Genomic DNA, 17338 nt, shown 5'->3' with positions numbered 1-17338 from the left:
TTTGACACCAGCAGTCTTTAGAAATGTTTCTTAAATGATAAAAACAGTTAGACAGACAAGTTGTTTAGAGTGTTTCTCAAGAGACATTGAACTGTCAAATATAACACCTAAGTTTCTGAGACTCGACTGAAATGAAGGGTCTAAAAAACTGATATGCTGCCTAATTTCTGAGAGCATGTGATCAGGTGCAATAATCAAATAGTACACAAGAGCTCTTTAACGTCTGCTCAGAAATAAACACATGAACACATCTAGGTGATGGCAAATTCAGGCAACGGAGCAGAAATAAACATTTTAAAAAGAGGGGGAAAAAAAAGCAGATTTATATACAAGACAAGAACAGCAGTATTTCTACACAGGACACTGATCGAGGGTTAGACACAGGAGATGGATCAGCTGCAGCTGAGAGCAGCTCTATCCTGGGAAAAACTTTGGATTGGGAACATAAACCTGACCAAGATCTTGGAGTCTTTGTGAGAGGAAGTTCACTGATGAGGTGATACTGAAAAATCCAAGAAAACAAAATCTCTCATAAAGCACACATTAATAACACTGCAGCTGTGCTGATTAGTTGTATTCTGAACGTCACAAACTGATGAATCTTTATGTGAGTCAGAGTTCTTCTCACTGAGGTTTCTGCTGTTTTGATGTTGCATTAAAAATAGACACGAGTGTAAATATCAGTCCAACTACTTTTCTTACTTTGCTTTTTTAGCACACATGAACAAATAAAAAGTACAGAAACAATTTTACTATCAACAAAAGTGATAAAAAAGTGTATTAAACATGAAACATGAAGCTCCATCCTGTTAATGCTGTTTGTGTTTTACCTGAAATGATCCTGTTTTTATTTTAACCTCACAGTATATTTATAGTTCAGATGAGTTGAAGGATAACAGTATTGGACTGAAATCCTGAATTTAAATCTTTTCTCTGTTGTTTGTGTTCTTTTTTATTCTCTCCAATGGTTTTCAGCACCAACTTACTGAACAGCATCAAACTGAAAACCTTAAATTTAGTTTTTCCTCATGATGTTATAAGTAGTTTCTATTCACAGTCCGAGATCTGCGGCTTCCAGCTGATGTTGTCATCATGAATCTGAACTAAAAGGTTCACCTGCTGAGAGCTTCTTCGTCATTAACTTCCTGGTTTTGTATGAGGAGGTCTGTTTTCTGTTTAAAGTGAAAGACAATTCAAAGATTCACTGAGTTATACTGAACACGACAAGTTTAAACTGTGACAGAGCAAATGATATTCTGACACAAACCATGTGTCAAAAAATGTGTTTTGATCATTTTATATTTACAAAACTTACAAGAAAATCCTGTTTTTCTGACAGACTTACAGGTTCTTTACAATTCTGATAAACAATAAATCCCCATGAGACCAGAGAGATACAGATGAATACAGCCACGACGATTGCTAACCAGAGTGCCAGGAAAAATTCTAAGGTACAAAAACAGGAAAAACACAATTCAGTGTTAATGATGTAAACGAGCACATTTTAAAAACAGGAAGTGGAATTAACCATTAACCAAAATCCATTTCTAGAAAACTGGATGGGAGTGTTTCTGTTCTGGTAAATTAATACAGTTCTCAGATTTGGCCCATATCTCCTGACTGTACTGTGTATAAACAATATAACAAATGAATGATTTTAGTGTTTTTGTAAACTGTAAAGTTATTTTGTTTTTTTTTTTTAATATATATATTTACCTATGCCTTTGGTCACATCATTCAAATCTGGCCTCTGGAAATTTCCAGGTTGCTGAGTTGTTTCGGTCTTCCCAGATTTTGTTTCTGAAATAAAATAAATAACTTTTTTTTTTATTATTTCAGCTCCGGTGGTAGAGCAGGTCACTTACTAATCAAAAGGTCAGTAGTTCGATCCCAGTCTGCATGCTAAATATTTTTTTTGTCAAGATACTAACTCTGTGTTGCTCTCTGATGCATCATCACAGTATGAATGTGTGTGAATGTTAAACACTGTGAACATGTGAGACAGTATAGACAAAAAAGGGCTCGTGTCAATGGGTGAATGTACAAGTTGTGTAAAGCACAATGAGGAACCAAAAACAAAAACAATGTTGTGATGAGAGAAACAGTTTGTAGCTCTTCAGTGTTGGTTTCCTCACATGTCCTGATGAAGCTGCTCAGTAACAGTGTCACTGAGGTTGGACACTGTGGATTTCTGTGGTCGACTCAGACTCTGAGGCCTCCTTCAGGGATGTTACCTGGACCAGCAGCTCCATGAAGAATTAGCCTCACGTGTGTGTAAGCCACAAAGACTCTTGTGTTAAAAAGTCCAACTTAAAGCAGAAATGATCATGTTTACAGTCTTCTACATGAACCAGTGTTGGTCTCCATGGATACTTTTAGCATCATATCATCTCTGTGGTTTGTTTCCTACAGCTCTGTTACTGTACTCAGTACTAATTAGTAGAGGTGGGAATCACCATACATCCCACAATACGATATTATCACAATACTTAATGCACGATACGATATTATTGCAATTTTTTAAAAAATATTTTGCGATATTCAGATTCTGTACATAAAGGTAAACTTTATCAATATTCATTTTATCTAATATCAAAGTCTCACACTCAGTCTTTCTCTCATTTCAGTTTTATTGTTGACAAACTGAACGGTTTGTATTACAGTCTAGTCCAACTTAACTGAACGTAACCATCTGGTACAATTATAGCTATTCTGAACTATGCAATTTATGAAAACTATGCAGCCCATTCAGCAACTGAAGAATTTGAAAGTAAATTAAAACAAAATATAATTTTACATTAAATAAAAAAGTTTTAAACTTATTTTAATTTAAGACATGTTTTATTTTAATTAAGTAAACTGTCATGTTTATTGCTGCCAAAAAAAAGTTAAACACATTTGGACAGTGAAGGAATGTCAGGATTCTTGCTCAGAAAAAGGATCAACATGCTCTGAAGTCAGAGCACAAAAACCTTTTTTTGTAACAAAATATTGATTTCTGCTGTCCCTGTATTGATACATTATTAGCAAACAAAATATCATGATACTACACAGTATCGATTTTTCCACCACCCCTACTAATTAGCAGGTGTGTGTCTGTGTGATGCAGTTTATGGATGTAATTTTCTATCTACATTGTTTTTTTCTGGTAATTCTATTAAAAATGCTCCAAAAGGAAACATCAGCTCTAGAACAGTGAAGGAGATCCAGTTCATGGACTTGAGAAAGTGAAGGTGGGGCTACAGCTGCTGGTGTCTGAAACTCCATCAATCAAACAGGATATTTATAAAGACATTGTTGTTATGAAAGTGGAAACTAAAGATTTGTGTTCATCATTTTGAAAGCCTGTTACATTTATACACACCAATTTTATCTCAGGTATGAACCAAGATTAACGTTAACAGCTGACAGTGATCACATGTGTATAAATGAATCATCTTACCAGAGACGGTGACTCTGCAGCTGTTGGAGCCGCGGCCATAACCTGTCTCCACCTCACACAGGTACAGACCCGAGTCCTCAGTCCTGAGTCTGGACAGCTGGAGTCTGATTCGTCCTTCTCTGAGGGCGTCTTTGTCACTCTGGACTCGTCCTGAAAACTCTTCATCCTCTGAGAACTCGACACCATCATGAAGATAATACAGAGTTGAGTGTTTTTTATCTTTTTTCATGTAACAGAGGATCTCCAGTGCTGAGGTGGACGTGTCTGGTTTGGTGGTGAACGTCCACTCCAGTGTGATGTTGTGGTTCTCCTCTGCCTGATAGGAGCTCTGTGTCACATCCACTACAAATGATCCTGTCGAGGAGACAGAGAAGCAGACACACTCACAACTTTATACAACATCAGAACTGTGAAACACAGGAATAAACTAAATGTCATTTTTGTTATAAATCTAAAGAATTACAAGGCCCCCACACCACAGCCTGCCATGTTCATTCGTTCATTCATAACTCTATATTGTCCTCCTGGTCGTTCTGGCTAGTTTCCAACAATTGTGAATTTGAGAACCATTTTTTTAATGTTTAAACAAAACAACCAAAAATGATCATAGATGAGTTTATATGCTCAGCAGTTTTGCTCACCTCTGCAGAGGACGAGTGTTAGAAGCAGCACAGCAGCAGAGAAGGCCGAGGGTCTGTGTGTGAAGATCACACTGATCTGCTGAAGAGCCATCACTCTTTACTCTGAAAATCAACAAGCAAAACAAGCTTCCTGTTACTCTCTGCATCTCACAGGAAGCAGCCCAGCAGACTAATATAACATCATGTGTTTTATTCTAAATGTTACTGTTTCTGATCCTTTAACAACATTAAAGAAATTTTACCTCAAGTTTCTCTGTGGCGCGTTTCTTCATCTGTCTACTCTGAACAACATCTCCAGACTGCAGATCCTCTACTGTTGATCAATAAGTTCCTCCACTCTGTAACATCAACAGGAAAACAGTTCAGTCCCAGTGAAATTGTCACGGACCTGTGTCTGAAGGACCCAGGGTCTTTGAATAAGTATGGACGTGTATTTTTTGTGCTGCTGTCCTGTTTCCTAATGTTTGTGTATAGCTGGGTGTGTATGTGGGTGTGGCAGAGCACCTGTTCTTCAGCCCTGGTGGGGGTGTCAGCCAGGAGCATGGCCACACCTGAGGACGAGAAACGCACACACACCTGAAGATGATCAAGCCTCGTCTTGGAGCTATTTAATAGTTTGTCCGATCGTTCCTTGACGCTGGACTGTTGCGTGAGACTCCACATTAGTGTTGTTAGTGTCAAGTATAGTGAGTGTATGCCCACAGTAGTTGTGTGATAGCTGCTTCTATCGTTTCTTGCAGGAAGAGTGTGGAAAGCCAGAGAGCAGCGAGCACGTGGAGTGCAGACCAAGGGCGTAGATTTAGTTTTGGCATTGGTGGGGATGGATGATTCAACCATCGAACCCTGCCCTGTTTCTTTTTTTCCCCTTTTTGTCTTTGCTTCTTGATAAAAAAGGAGAAATATACTTGCCTACATATGCTATTCTACATGCTTTTAAACCATTTAAAATTACAATTCATATATGTGAATTATATAATGTTAAATTAATATTAAACAAATGACTGACTAAGTATTTTAGAGTTTAGTTTACTTCAGCCATATTCCATATAAATCAGGTATCATACAAACATAAAAATAGCTTCAAATACAGTCATGACAATAAAAGAATATGACTTTAAGGACTTAACAACATTACTTCAGTTATAGTACACCAACATCTGTTATATTTTGGCACTAAGGGAACACTGAATGATCTGGTGGTTTTTGTCCATAAACCTACTAGTCTAAGATTACCACAAAGTAAAAGATCTCTCAGCAAAATTATGCAACAGTTTAGGCATACATTGTTGGTTGGAATATTTGCAAAATCATGATTACCTCATGATATTTTGTCTCAAAAATTAACCCTATGAATATGTCAGTACCATTAGGATGAAATTATTGTGTCACCAACATTTTAATGTTAGACATAATTTTAACAGCCTCTGTAAACTAATATCCTGGCCTGCTCGATGCTGCCGTTTTCTCTGACAGTTTCAATCAAAATTAGAAATGCTGCTCCGAGACTGAGAGAACTAATAGTGCTGCCTGTTGTGCAGTTAGTTTACAAAACACGTTATTCATGGTTACATACAGTTTTAGACTGATGTGGGCCAAAGCCTAGCATAGCCTGTAACATTATTATGACGGACACATCTTATGAGTGAACTTGACTTTAAGTGACTTACAGGTTTCTTTGAAAAATACTTTCTTATATCCAGGTTCTTCCTTTTTACTGCCATCCTCCTCTCCTCCTGGCAGCGCAGGCTTGCCGCTGCTAAAGCTAAACAGAGCTCCCTTAAAGGCACAGCCAATCACATTGGCCATATTTGTCACATGACGTAGGACTCCAGTAGAGGACGTAATTTAACTCTTTCTGCACCGCTGGGTGAATGAGACGCTGACAGATCGTTTTTTTCTTTCTATCGGGTTTGTTTTTCTTTACTCGAAGAGATCAAATTATTGGTGGGGACAATTCAATAATCGCTGGATATTGGTGGGGACACGTCCCTTCCGTCCATGCCAAATCTACGCCCTTGGTGCAGACACACGGGAGCGGAGAGCAAGAGGCACGGGAGTCAGGGGAATGCATCGGGATTGTTTGTGTAAATATTTACTGCACTGTAAATAAACGCACAGTTCACCGCAGCATTTGGATCCTCCTTTGCCCAGGCAAACCGTGACAGAACTCACATTCAAGAAGCTGTTTCAGTGTTTAGCTATTAAGCAGTTTTTAAATAGTTTAAATGTAAACAGACCATTAGATCATCACTGATTCAATAACAGAGAGTGATGATTTTAAATATTCTGGTCAGGCTTGTACTGGGAGAAAAGATCAACCTGGACCAAAACGTCCAGGCTGATCTTTGTAGTAAAAGATCACCATTATGTGTCAAAAATAAATAAATAAATAAATACATTTTACATAAAAATCTAATATATCTAATTATTAATATCTAATTAAAAACTGCCTCTGCTTTCAATGAGAAGTGATGTCATCCTCACTGTAATCCATCACTAACATGCTGTAAAAAGAGAAGCAACCATTTAAAAAAAAAAAAAAATGACAAGTTGAATTTTTTTGTTTCTTTTTTTAATTCCTTTGACACAAAAAGACACCCACAGATGCTGTGAGGCAGTGTATGTTTGTTTGCAGTGTTTCTCTAAACTTTTCTGTCTGTGCAGGCTTCCAGCTGCTCAGCAAAGCACACAAACCTTTTCTGTAACACACATGCGTTGAATGTTTTAGTGTTGTTGTTGGTATTAATATTGGTGGTGCAGCTGCTGAAATGTCAATTATTGGACATATTTTACTGCATTTACCCAGCATAACTAAGCGAGGATTCAGGGTTACCTGGTCCAGCCCTAACTATATGCTTTACCAAAGAGGAAAGTTTGAAGCCTAATCTTGAAAGTAGAGATAGTGTCTGTCTCCCGAATCCAAACTGGAAGCTGATTCCATAGAAGAGGGACTGACACAGCATCTGTTGTGCTGACCAGAGCTCATTAAATTGCACAGCAGTCTCAAACTAGAAAAATAGCTGAAAATCACATTACAAATGAACAATAACTATGAGACACCAACACATTACTGGAATAAATGATATAACACTGAACATGAACGTCAGCATGAGGCACGAGCACATAGTGCTTCCTCTTGAATCGTTACTATATCTTCTTCTCTAACTTTGACTGACAGAGAGCAGAACAAATCTGATGATTTGATGACGAATTTAACCAAACACCTTCAAACTTTAAGGATTTTTCCTGAGGAAGCTGACTCTGCCCCCAAACAGCTGAAAAGTCGTGTTAACTGGTGATTGACACAGTTCAACACAAACAGGTGCAAATTCAGTTTAATCTACGCAAATTCAACAAATGTGCTTCATCTTCAGTCGTCTCAGCTCCTCAGTTTGTATCAAGCAGTCATTATCAAAGGAGAAACTGAAACGATGCATGTGAGTTGTTTCCACCCACTGTGTAAACAGCAGACCAATCAGCAACAGTCTGTTGTCCACTCAGTGTTTAACTCTATTTGGCAAATATATTAAAGAAAAGTGTTTGATGGTCGTCCGTGAAACACTCATCAGAAACATCGATCAGCTGATACATAACAAAATACTAACATCCAAAATAATGAGGTTACATTTATTTTTCTAAAGAAGCAGATACTGTGACACTGTGTTCACTTGTTAAAATGATCATCTTTAACTGAGATTATTCAGCAGGGTTGGGGTTAGGTTATGGCCTTTTATTTTGAAATTAACCCCTTTCCATATCAGTGTAACTTAAGCACATAACCATAACTGAAAGCTCAGAGTTCCTTTTAAGTCAGCTCGATAAGTCCAAAGTTTTTATAAACAAAAATACAGCTTTTCTCACACTTTGCTGCTACATTTGGAGCTTTGTGGGAGCTTTTAAAAACTGACAGAAACATTTAGCATCTTGTATGTGCTCACAGTTTGACAGAGAAACAACAGTCTGACTTTATTCGGTAACATGTAGAAAAAAATCCCTTTGTTTTTCCATCACACATTTTTTTTTTCTTCATTATAAGTTTCTTGTTTTTTGAGTTCTCCAACTCAAAAACAAAAAAACAAGACTTACCACAGATAAAGACCCCAGACTCCGACACAGTGATCCAAACTGTTGCTGTCAAAGTGAAATGAGTTTGTTGGAGCCGATTAGGTAACAGGAACTTAGACAAGGATAAACATGTCACTGCAAACCAGACGCTCAGGTCGGATCAGTTTCTAACACTCCTTGATGCAAGGCTCATTCATCAGGTAAACACTGAGCATGACAAACACAGGGAAGGTTTCACTCATACTGCATCAGATCAGTACAGATCATGTGTAAACCAAAAATTAGCTTAAAATGGTTTCAGCAGTTTCTTCTCATCTTCACCAAAAAGCTCACATTCTTCGTAGCATTTGCATTTCATTCTGTCTGTAAACACAACAGCTCTGCAAGTTTTGAATGTATTCTGATAAAACTCTGTAGGCTGTACCAGGATCATGTTATAATGATCCAATAAAGTTTGATTTACATCCACTGAGGTCTTCATGGTCAACTTTATGACTTGCTGTTGAAAAATTGACAAAAAGCCTCCTTAAAAGCGCACTGTGTAATGTCAACATTTATAACGTGTAAAGATCTAAAATATCACGTCACATTTTACCTCTGAACTCTCCCTAAGGCCAATAGATCAACCTGAAAGTCAAAGCAAATATATATAAAACTGTTTATTTAAAACTATATTTCTTTCTTTTTCTATAGGTTTCTTTTTTAATCTGACCTCTTCTTTAGGGTCAAATATGGTCAAACTTTCATAAAATGTATTTTTTATCTGTAATTCATTTTCTGCTGCCTCTGTATCGGTGACATTTTTGCATGACTTTGTTTTCCATGTGCATTACTGTAATGCACGAAACAAAGATGAATTTTTCTTAAAATCAAATGAATTCTGCACAGAAAGGACACAGCACAGCTGGAGCTCTGTGTGTTCAGCCTCTGAAGTCTGCAGGTGAACCAGCCTGTAGCTCCAGGTCATTTGCAGAGTTTCTGACCTCAAACAACAAACACCAGAGGTCTTTGTGATCAGATCACGGTCTGTTTGTCCTTTCTTTCATTTCCGACTCTGACATCAGCTCAAAGCTTCTAATGAGTGACTGGTGTTGAGATTAAAGCTGAAATCCAGATTTCTGCTGAGTAAGAAATGTACAGCAGCTTCAAGGAAGATGGTGTCCTGACCTGCAGTCAGCTGAGACTGAAGAAGTCACACTTAGATGAGTGGTGAAACGTTTCTCCCACTGAAAACACTACGTCCAGATGAACAGAATCAACTTTTGGAGATTTACTTACCTGGATGATTGAGAATGCATCAAGACGACATGAGCAGTTATGACACGGTCTGATTTTTTCACCCAATAAAGGAATATTTAATATATCAGTCTACTCTTTATTCTATCAGAAACAGTTATCACAGCTCGTACACTGTCTCTTATATATAACACATCTATATATATACTGTTAAAGATTACTTTTTAAGGTAATAGGAAATATAAATGACTGCAACTTCAATCTTTACTGAAGCTCAGTATTTGGCACAGAGTTCAAGCTCACTGCTGTAATAACTAATAATGATTAATATCATAATAACTTTAATATTGGCCATATTATATTTATATTACCAAAGTGAGATGACTTTAGTCTCATGAACAACATTAGCTTATTGTTATTTACTAGCTAATCTTAAAATGACTGTTCAGTACAGAAATGAAGCCCGACTATCATGTTTTACAGCCCTGTGGTCTCAGCCTCGGATATTTATTAAATCAAACAAAGCTCATGAAAAACAAACAAAAAGATGAACAAAAGAAAAAAATGTTTTGATATGCACACAAAATGGCCAATACATCACACAAGGAGAAGTGGTATGATAATATAAACGCTACGAAAATAAATTCAGTCAAATTCAGTCTGTTTGATAGAGCACTGATTTAAAAAGAGATAAAAGAAATAAAAATACATTGATATACAAACCAACAAAATGCAAAACAATAAAAACAACAGTAAATATAAGATGAGAAGACATCACTCATTCAAAGTTAAAAGTAAGGGACTAAAAATGATTTTAGTCCCTTATATAAAATTTAAAATATTATATATAAAATATTTATAAAGCATGCAGTGAGGGGTCATCTCAACATGGTTTGGGGCTACAACTGAAAAAGTCGTTCTGATCATTCAGTCGAGACTTTGGAAACACTGGAATCAGCTGATCCAGTAAACAGTAGTCCATACAGTCACATGCTCAACGCTGAATACTAACATCAGCTGTGAACAACTAAACTTTAGACACCATTTAGGATTTAAACATTTAGCTGTTAGATCCCAATGCAAAAAACATAAGTGTTGTTCTTTTTTAATTTGCTCAATTTCTCTGATTTCCTCACTCGTACCAGCTCTTCTTACATTCCAACAGTCCCTTTGTTGATGTTACTGTTTCTCTCATCCAGGATCAGAGGTCATCAGAGTTACTTTATTATTATCTTCTTCTGTCTGTCCTGTGGTCTACAAATACAAATAAATGACAGAGTTACCATTCTTGTAATTATTTGCTATACTTGGATATCGTTTGCTGCAATATGAAAATTAAATCTAAATACGTTTTTCATTGTGAGCATAAAAATGAATAGGAGAAAATGAAAAGTGTATTATTTAATTTGACAGTTCCACTGACATAATAAACACATTTGTGGAAAATTATTCCTTTTTTTAATCCTTACATGAGATTTTCTAGTAAAACACTTTTCTCCACTACTCCTGCCAATGATACTTTAACCTGAAATCATGTTTGTTTGGGTTTGTTCCGCACACCCAATAACTCATGGTGCAAACAGTGATTTAAATATCAGTGTAAATAGATTTTTTTTTAAAAAAAGATCCTTTCCCAGGAATAGATGCTATAATACACAAAATTCACAGTTCGGTTCGTTTCGATACTTTGGTGTCATGATTCGATATTTTTTTGATTTTTTTAAGTTCTTTAAAATTATAAATATTTCTTTTAACTCAAAAGTAGAGTATTTAAATTAAATGCTGAAACACAAACTAATAAAAAATAAATGTATCTGATGGAGAACTCACTCTGTGGAAAGAGAAATGGCTCTTTCCAAAATAAAAGCTATTTTGTTGACAGCAATAAAAGTAGCAATTGCCCTGTCTATCTCTTGTGCCCTCTTAGAATCATGTGCTAACGGCTGTCTAAATGACTCGGGTAAAGTTTGTAGCATGCGTGCTTGTTGTTTTTGTCTGCTTCCACTTGTCTTTGCACTAGGATGATGTCGGAGTAAATGTGCAGTCATATTCGTTGTTTCCCACTAGTGTTGTCAGCGTTAATCTCGTTGAAATGACGTTAACGCCACAACATGGCAAATCTCCGTTAACAAGCTACCACGGATAGCCCCGTGCGTGGGGCTGGACGGCGTCAACACATTAACGAGCAAACTGCGCTAACGCACTAGTTCCCACCAATGTAATTGAGCATTGCGTGGCACATCCGACATACTATTTTACTTTTGTCCATCAGGGTCATGCTCCACATGAGGGTGGGGGAAGTTCAATTTCGGGTAGCGTTGAGGCAGTTGCCATGTTCCAATGAGCTTAGCTTCTGTCTCACTAGCTTGCACTGCGCTCAGTGGATCTGCGCTCGACAGTGCAGCCTAGGCGGAGTAGTCGAACGCAGATCCACTGAGCTCTCACCACAGACAGCACTGTCAGAAGAAAAGTTGATAAAACAAATTAAAAATGTTGTATTGTTCGATACATATGCGTACCGAACTGAAAGCACTGTATCGAACGGTTCAATACCAATACAAGAATTGTTGCACCCCTAATATATATGTATATATTTATATCTTTAGAGAGAGAGAGAGAGAGAGAGATGGGCTATCCAATTAAGGTAAATGTCATGTTTTTGTTCTGAATCTGATTGCCAATATTTTATTTTATTTTTGGTTGCTTTAGTTTTCTATTTTCCCCCTGAGAGATTACCATCGTAACGTGGTCAGGGGGTTTGCATGACACCAAGAACCACCAACGCCCCGACACCTGTGGGCACCAGCCACCAGCAGGGAGTAGGGTGAGGGGAGATGGACCTCGATACCTTGGAGGGCCTGAGATGTTCCCAGAGAGGTGGAGTCTAAGACCCGACCTGACATACAGCCACAGACAAACAGGCGCACGCAGACACAAACGTGCATCCCACCCTCACGCACACATAAAAATACTTGTCACTCGCCCAATGTGCACAGACATAAATAGACAGGTCCCAGTACCCTCACTCCCAGAGGGGGAAACCGCACCTAGTGTTCATTCACCCACAAGATATTACCTTTTCCCCTGGGGTGGAGACAAGCAGACCGCACCGAGAAGCCCCGCATCCCAGAACCCAATCAGACGGCCGACTCCTCCTCCTACCCCCTCCACCCCAATGGCTAAGAGAGAAAGAGAAAATTTCCCAGGATCATATTTTCACACACACACACACACACACAGACAGGCGTATAGTTTGTACAAACACACATGCCTTTTAAGACCGTCACGTGTTAATGGAACTATGTATATTCATGTAATCACTGTTGTAATAAAAGGAGTGGAATGGGATGTCCGGCTGAGGTTGACTGGGTTCAAGTGGAAGGAACAGCGCTAGACCTTGGTCGGCTTCCCTCGCGAGTGAACACACAAAGAGCTCTGTCTTGTGTCTTGTTTTGCTGTTGCAGTTGGTTGTCTTACGTTCCAGCAGGGTTTGTACTTAGATAAACCCAACAGTCAGAGATAGGTACTTCACCATATTCTGGCAGCGGTGAAGCTCCCGGGTGCAGCTCAGCGGGGCCAAGTTTATTTAACTCTTTGTTTGGATTAGTTACCATTGGCCATAATACAATCAAAGGTTACTTACTGATCCTAATCACTACGTTTCAGACAGCATTGATCACATATGCTGATTCAACAAGTGGCACAAACTTCATTGATATACTTTATTGATATACTTTGATATACAGTGGGGCAAAAAAGTATTTAGTCAGCCACTGATTGTGCAAGTTCCCCCACTTAAAATGATGACAGAGGTCAGTAATTTGCACCAGAGGTACACTTCAACTGTGAGAGACAGAATGTGAAAAAAAAATCCATGAATTCACATGGTAGGATTTGTAAAGAATTTATTCGTAAATCAGGGTGGAAAATAAGTATTTGGTCACCTCAAACAAGGAAAATCCCTGGCTCTCACAGACCTGTAACGTCTTCTGTAAGAAGCTTTTCTGTCCCCCACTCGTTACCTGTATGAATGGCACCTGTTTGACCCCATCATCTGTATAAAAGACACCTGTCCACAGCCTCAACCAGTCAGACTCCAAACTCCGCCATGGCCAAGACCAAAGAGCTTTCGAAGGACACCAGGAAAAGAATTGTAGACCTGCACCAGACTGGGAAGAGTGAATCTACAATAGGCAAGCAGCTTGGTGTGAAAAAATCAACTGTGGGAGCAATCATCAGAAAATGGAAGACATACAAGACCACTGATAATCTCCCTCGATCTGGGGCTCCACGCAAGATCTCATCCCGTGGGGTCAAAATGATCATGAGAACGGTGAGCAAAGATCCCAGAACCACACGGGGGGACCTGGTGAATGACCTGCAGAGAGCTGGGACCAAAGTAACAAAGGTCACCATCAGTAACACACTACAACGGCAGGGAATCAAATCCCGCAGTGCCAGACGTGTTCCGCTGCTGAAGCCAGTGCATGTCCAGGCCCGTCTGAAGTTTGCCAGAGAGCACATGGATGATACAGCAGAGGATTGGGAGAATGTCATGTGGTCAGATGAAACCAAAGTAGAACTTTTTGGTATAAACTCAACTCGTCGTGTTTGGAGGAAGAAGAATACTGAGTTGCATCCCAAGAACACCATACCTACTGTGAAGCATGGGGGTGGAAACATCATGCTATGGGGCTGTTTTTCTGCCAAGGGGACAGGACGACTGATCCGTGTTAAGGACAGAATGAATGGGGCCAAGTATCGTGAGATTTTGAGCCAAAACCTCCTTCCATCAGTGAGAACTTTGAAGATGAAACGAGGCTGGGTCTTCCAACATGACAATGATCCAAAACACACTGCCCGGGCAACAAAGGAGTGGCTCCGTAAGAAGCATTTGAAAGTCCTGGAGTGGCCTAGCCAGTCTCCAGACCTCAACCCCATAGAAAATCTGTGGCGGGAGTTGAAAGTCCGTGTTGCTCGGCGACAGCCCCAAAACATCACTGCTCTTGAGAAGATCTGCATGGAGGAATGGACCAAAATACCAGCTACTGTGTGTGCAAACCTGGTAAAGACCTATAGTAAACGTTTGACCTCTGTTATTGCCAACAAAGGTTATGTTACAAAGTATTGAGTTGTATTTTTGTTATTGACCAAATACTTATTTTCCACCCTGATTTACGAATAAATTCTTTACAAATCCTACCATGTGAATTCATGGATTTTTTTTTCACATTCTGTCTCTCACAGTTGAAGTGTACCTCTGGTGCAAATTACTGACCTCTGTCATCATTTTAAGTGGGGGAACTTGCACAATCGGTGGCTGACTAAATACTTTTTTGCCCCACTGTATAAAATCTACAACATTCTGGTAAAACATACAGGCACATAGGAACTGATATATGAGAGCTGTAAATATCAGGTTACTTTGGATCTCTGATCTCTACTTTGGGGTCAAATAAAGTCAAACTTTCATAAAATGTATTTTATATGTGTTTCAAATTCTGCTGCCTTTACACACAGACATGTTTCATGACTTTGCTTATGCATATTTAGCCCGGATGAGAATTTGGGAGCAAGTGGTCATAATTCCCATGGACTAAAAAGCAATAATCAAAAATGTGTTGACAGTTAAGCCCATGTGATGTAAATTTAACCTGAATGTAATGTGCATTGTAATATGTCACAAAAGTAAATGTAGTAAATTAGAGCAACAAAACTAATATTTGAATAATAAAGTATGATTTTCTACAAAAAATAAAAATGAGAATAAAGAAAAACAGTTTCCATTCTAATATCAGAGTTTGTTAGCTGTGATGCTTGAGCCGCAATAATGAACCAAAGCAAAGTCTCCAGGACACGAGAGCTTCATGTTTAACCAGAGGTGAGAAAAATCTGAAAACTAGTATTTATTTCATTGAGCCAGGTCAATGTTTTTGCTGCTTTAAGTAATTTCAAACTTTTTGATGCATTTGATGCACAGAGTCAGTTGTAATGTGATGCAACACTTCATGCTTTTGTTTATGACGTTGAAGAACTGACTTTTTTTGTTCACTGCGTTAAAGAAAGAAAGAAAGAAAAAAACACACACACTAAGCATGGAAACCAAACACATAATAATTCGAAGATAAAAAGCAAACATACAGGTATATTAAAAAATACACAGTCTTAAAATAGTGAATAAAACAAATACATGACAGGCAGCAACACTGTAACACTGTAGTGCACAACAAGCAATATAAACTAACATGTAGCTCAGTTTTGGATCATCAGTTGTGACCAGCAGTGATTCTGACCTATGAAAGCTCATAAATGTGAGTGTAGATAGACAGGACGACATAAGTGCTGGTGCAGGAGTAGTTTCAGCTTTAACCCTTTAAGACCTACCATAGAACCAAGTCCGCCAGAGCTTATATTATATTTTTACATGCTGTGGAGCCATTTTTGGAAGCATTTCAAGTTGCTATACATCAATACAACTGTTACAGCCCAAATCTTAATAATATGTATGCATTAAGTGTACAGTAATTACATAAATTGCAAAAAAGTGCAATAAACGACAAAAAATTTGAAAATCGTTTTTGTTTTTTAACATATATTTCTAGTTAAAGAAATTTAAGAGGCTTGTCCCTCAAAACTGTAAATACAAAAAGTTGCACAAAATAGTTTCCCACCACAGGAAATTTATTTTGAGTGTCTTCATAATTTTATTTTTGAAAAGCACTAATTTTTAAATACTGCAGGAAATACGAAAATAAATATTATAATGCAAATTTGCAAAAAAAGCAGCATATGCATCAAAATAAACTATTTCCAGCAGGGCAATATGAGTCCTAAGCATCCCTGAAACGACACAGAAAGTCATAAAGTCAAAGATAACTTTTAAAAACACCAGTATAGGCTCACGAGGCCCTGGTGGTAAAAAACGACATTTCCGCAAAATTATGTCGCTTCCGGTTTCGGGCAGGACATGGCAGACATGCGATAGTTCACGCTGATGGACGTAGGAAGTGTTACAAACAGCTGATCGGATCGGCAAAGCCTGTTTCTGGAATATTATGTTTTTGTTGCTGCAAGTGCTTTTTATACAGTTTTTGCAAAGCTATATGTGGAAGGAAACTGACTTAGGACAAGCTGATGGCATAAGATGTAAGTACAACTCCTCCGGTTTCATATGCAAAAAAAATTATTGCGCTAGCTTACGTGGTTGCAGTGCTACCGGGATTTAAAAATAGTTATGCAAAATGGAGCGTGCCCGCTCCAACCGGCTTTAAAGGGTTAAACACCGGGCCGAGCTTTCCACAGACATTAATTCAATTCAATTCAATTCAATTTATTTATGTAGCACCAAATCACAACAGCAGTCGCCTCAAGGAGCTTTATATTGTACAGTAAGAGGTCTTTATAAAAAGGCAGCAGTACAATAATTAGTTTAAATTTGCCTCACTCTTTTCCTATATGTTGAACTAAATTCCACGCTCGCCCCTGCAGGCATCCTTCAAGTTCGGGTCCTCTACCAGAGGCCTAGGAGCTTTTTCTCAACATCTTCTTATTAATGGTCTGTATTTGTATAGCGCTTTACCAGCGCTTACCATCTTCTTATTAAAACAGCTTCTCAAGCTCTTCTCTGAGCCTTTGGTATTTCTCGAGCTTCTCATGTTCCTTCTTCCTGATGTTGCTGTCATTCAGAACCGCTACATCAATCACTACGGCCGTCTTTTTCTCTTTGTCTACCACCACTATGTCTGGTTGGTTAGCCACCACTATTTTGTCCGTCTGTATCTGGAAATCGCCACAGGATCATAGCTCAGTCATTCTCCACCACCCTTGGGGGAGCAATAACATGGCTGACAACTGCTTCATTCCATAGTCGGTATCCGTAGCCAGTCTTATCAATGATCTCACTGAGGGGATTCAGGCCTATGCAGAACAGTAGTGGGGACAGAGCATCTCCTTG

At 38.4% G+C, this 17338-nt stretch overlaps 1 protein-coding gene across 6 annotated transcripts; it reads right to left on the bottom strand.

Annotated features, from left to right (window-relative positions):
• Positions 1-4: 4 nt before the first annotated feature.
• LOC146522920 (uncharacterized) lies at positions 5-9450 on the bottom strand. 6 transcript variants are annotated; one of them, XM_085142552.1, is made up of 8 exons: positions 8170-9450; positions 4588-4634; positions 4326-4421; positions 4084-4185; positions 3443-3796; positions 1717-1800; positions 1346-1446; positions 5-1172 (listed from the first exon to the last, which is right to left on the bottom strand). In XM_085142552.1, exons 4-8 carry the CDS (start codon positions 4172-4174, stop codon positions 1113-1115), a joined length of 690 nt encoding a protein of 229 aa, XP_084998678.1. In that variant the 5' UTR covers positions 4175-4185; positions 4326-4421; positions 4588-4634; positions 8170-9450; the 3' UTR covers positions 5-1112. The 6 variants fall into 6 exon arrangements, with proteins under 6 accessions (XP_084998678.1, XP_084998708.1, XP_084998699.1 ...); XM_085142582.1 differs by lacking the exon at positions 8170-9450 and adding an exon at positions 5751-8163; XM_085142573.1 differs by having other exon boundaries at positions 4326-4634.
• Between the last annotated feature and the right edge of the window lie 7888 nt (positions 9451-17338).

Source organism: Neolamprologus multifasciatus, chromosome 3 (assembly GCF_963576455.1).
Source record: "Neolamprologus multifasciatus chromosome 3, fNeoMul1.2, whole genome shotgun sequence".
Classification (NCBI taxonomy): domain Eukaryota; kingdom Metazoa; phylum Chordata; class Actinopteri; order Cichliformes; family Cichlidae; genus Neolamprologus; species Neolamprologus multifasciatus.
Note: the sequence above shows the minus strand (reverse complement) of the source record. Positions and strands in the feature narration are given on the sequence as shown.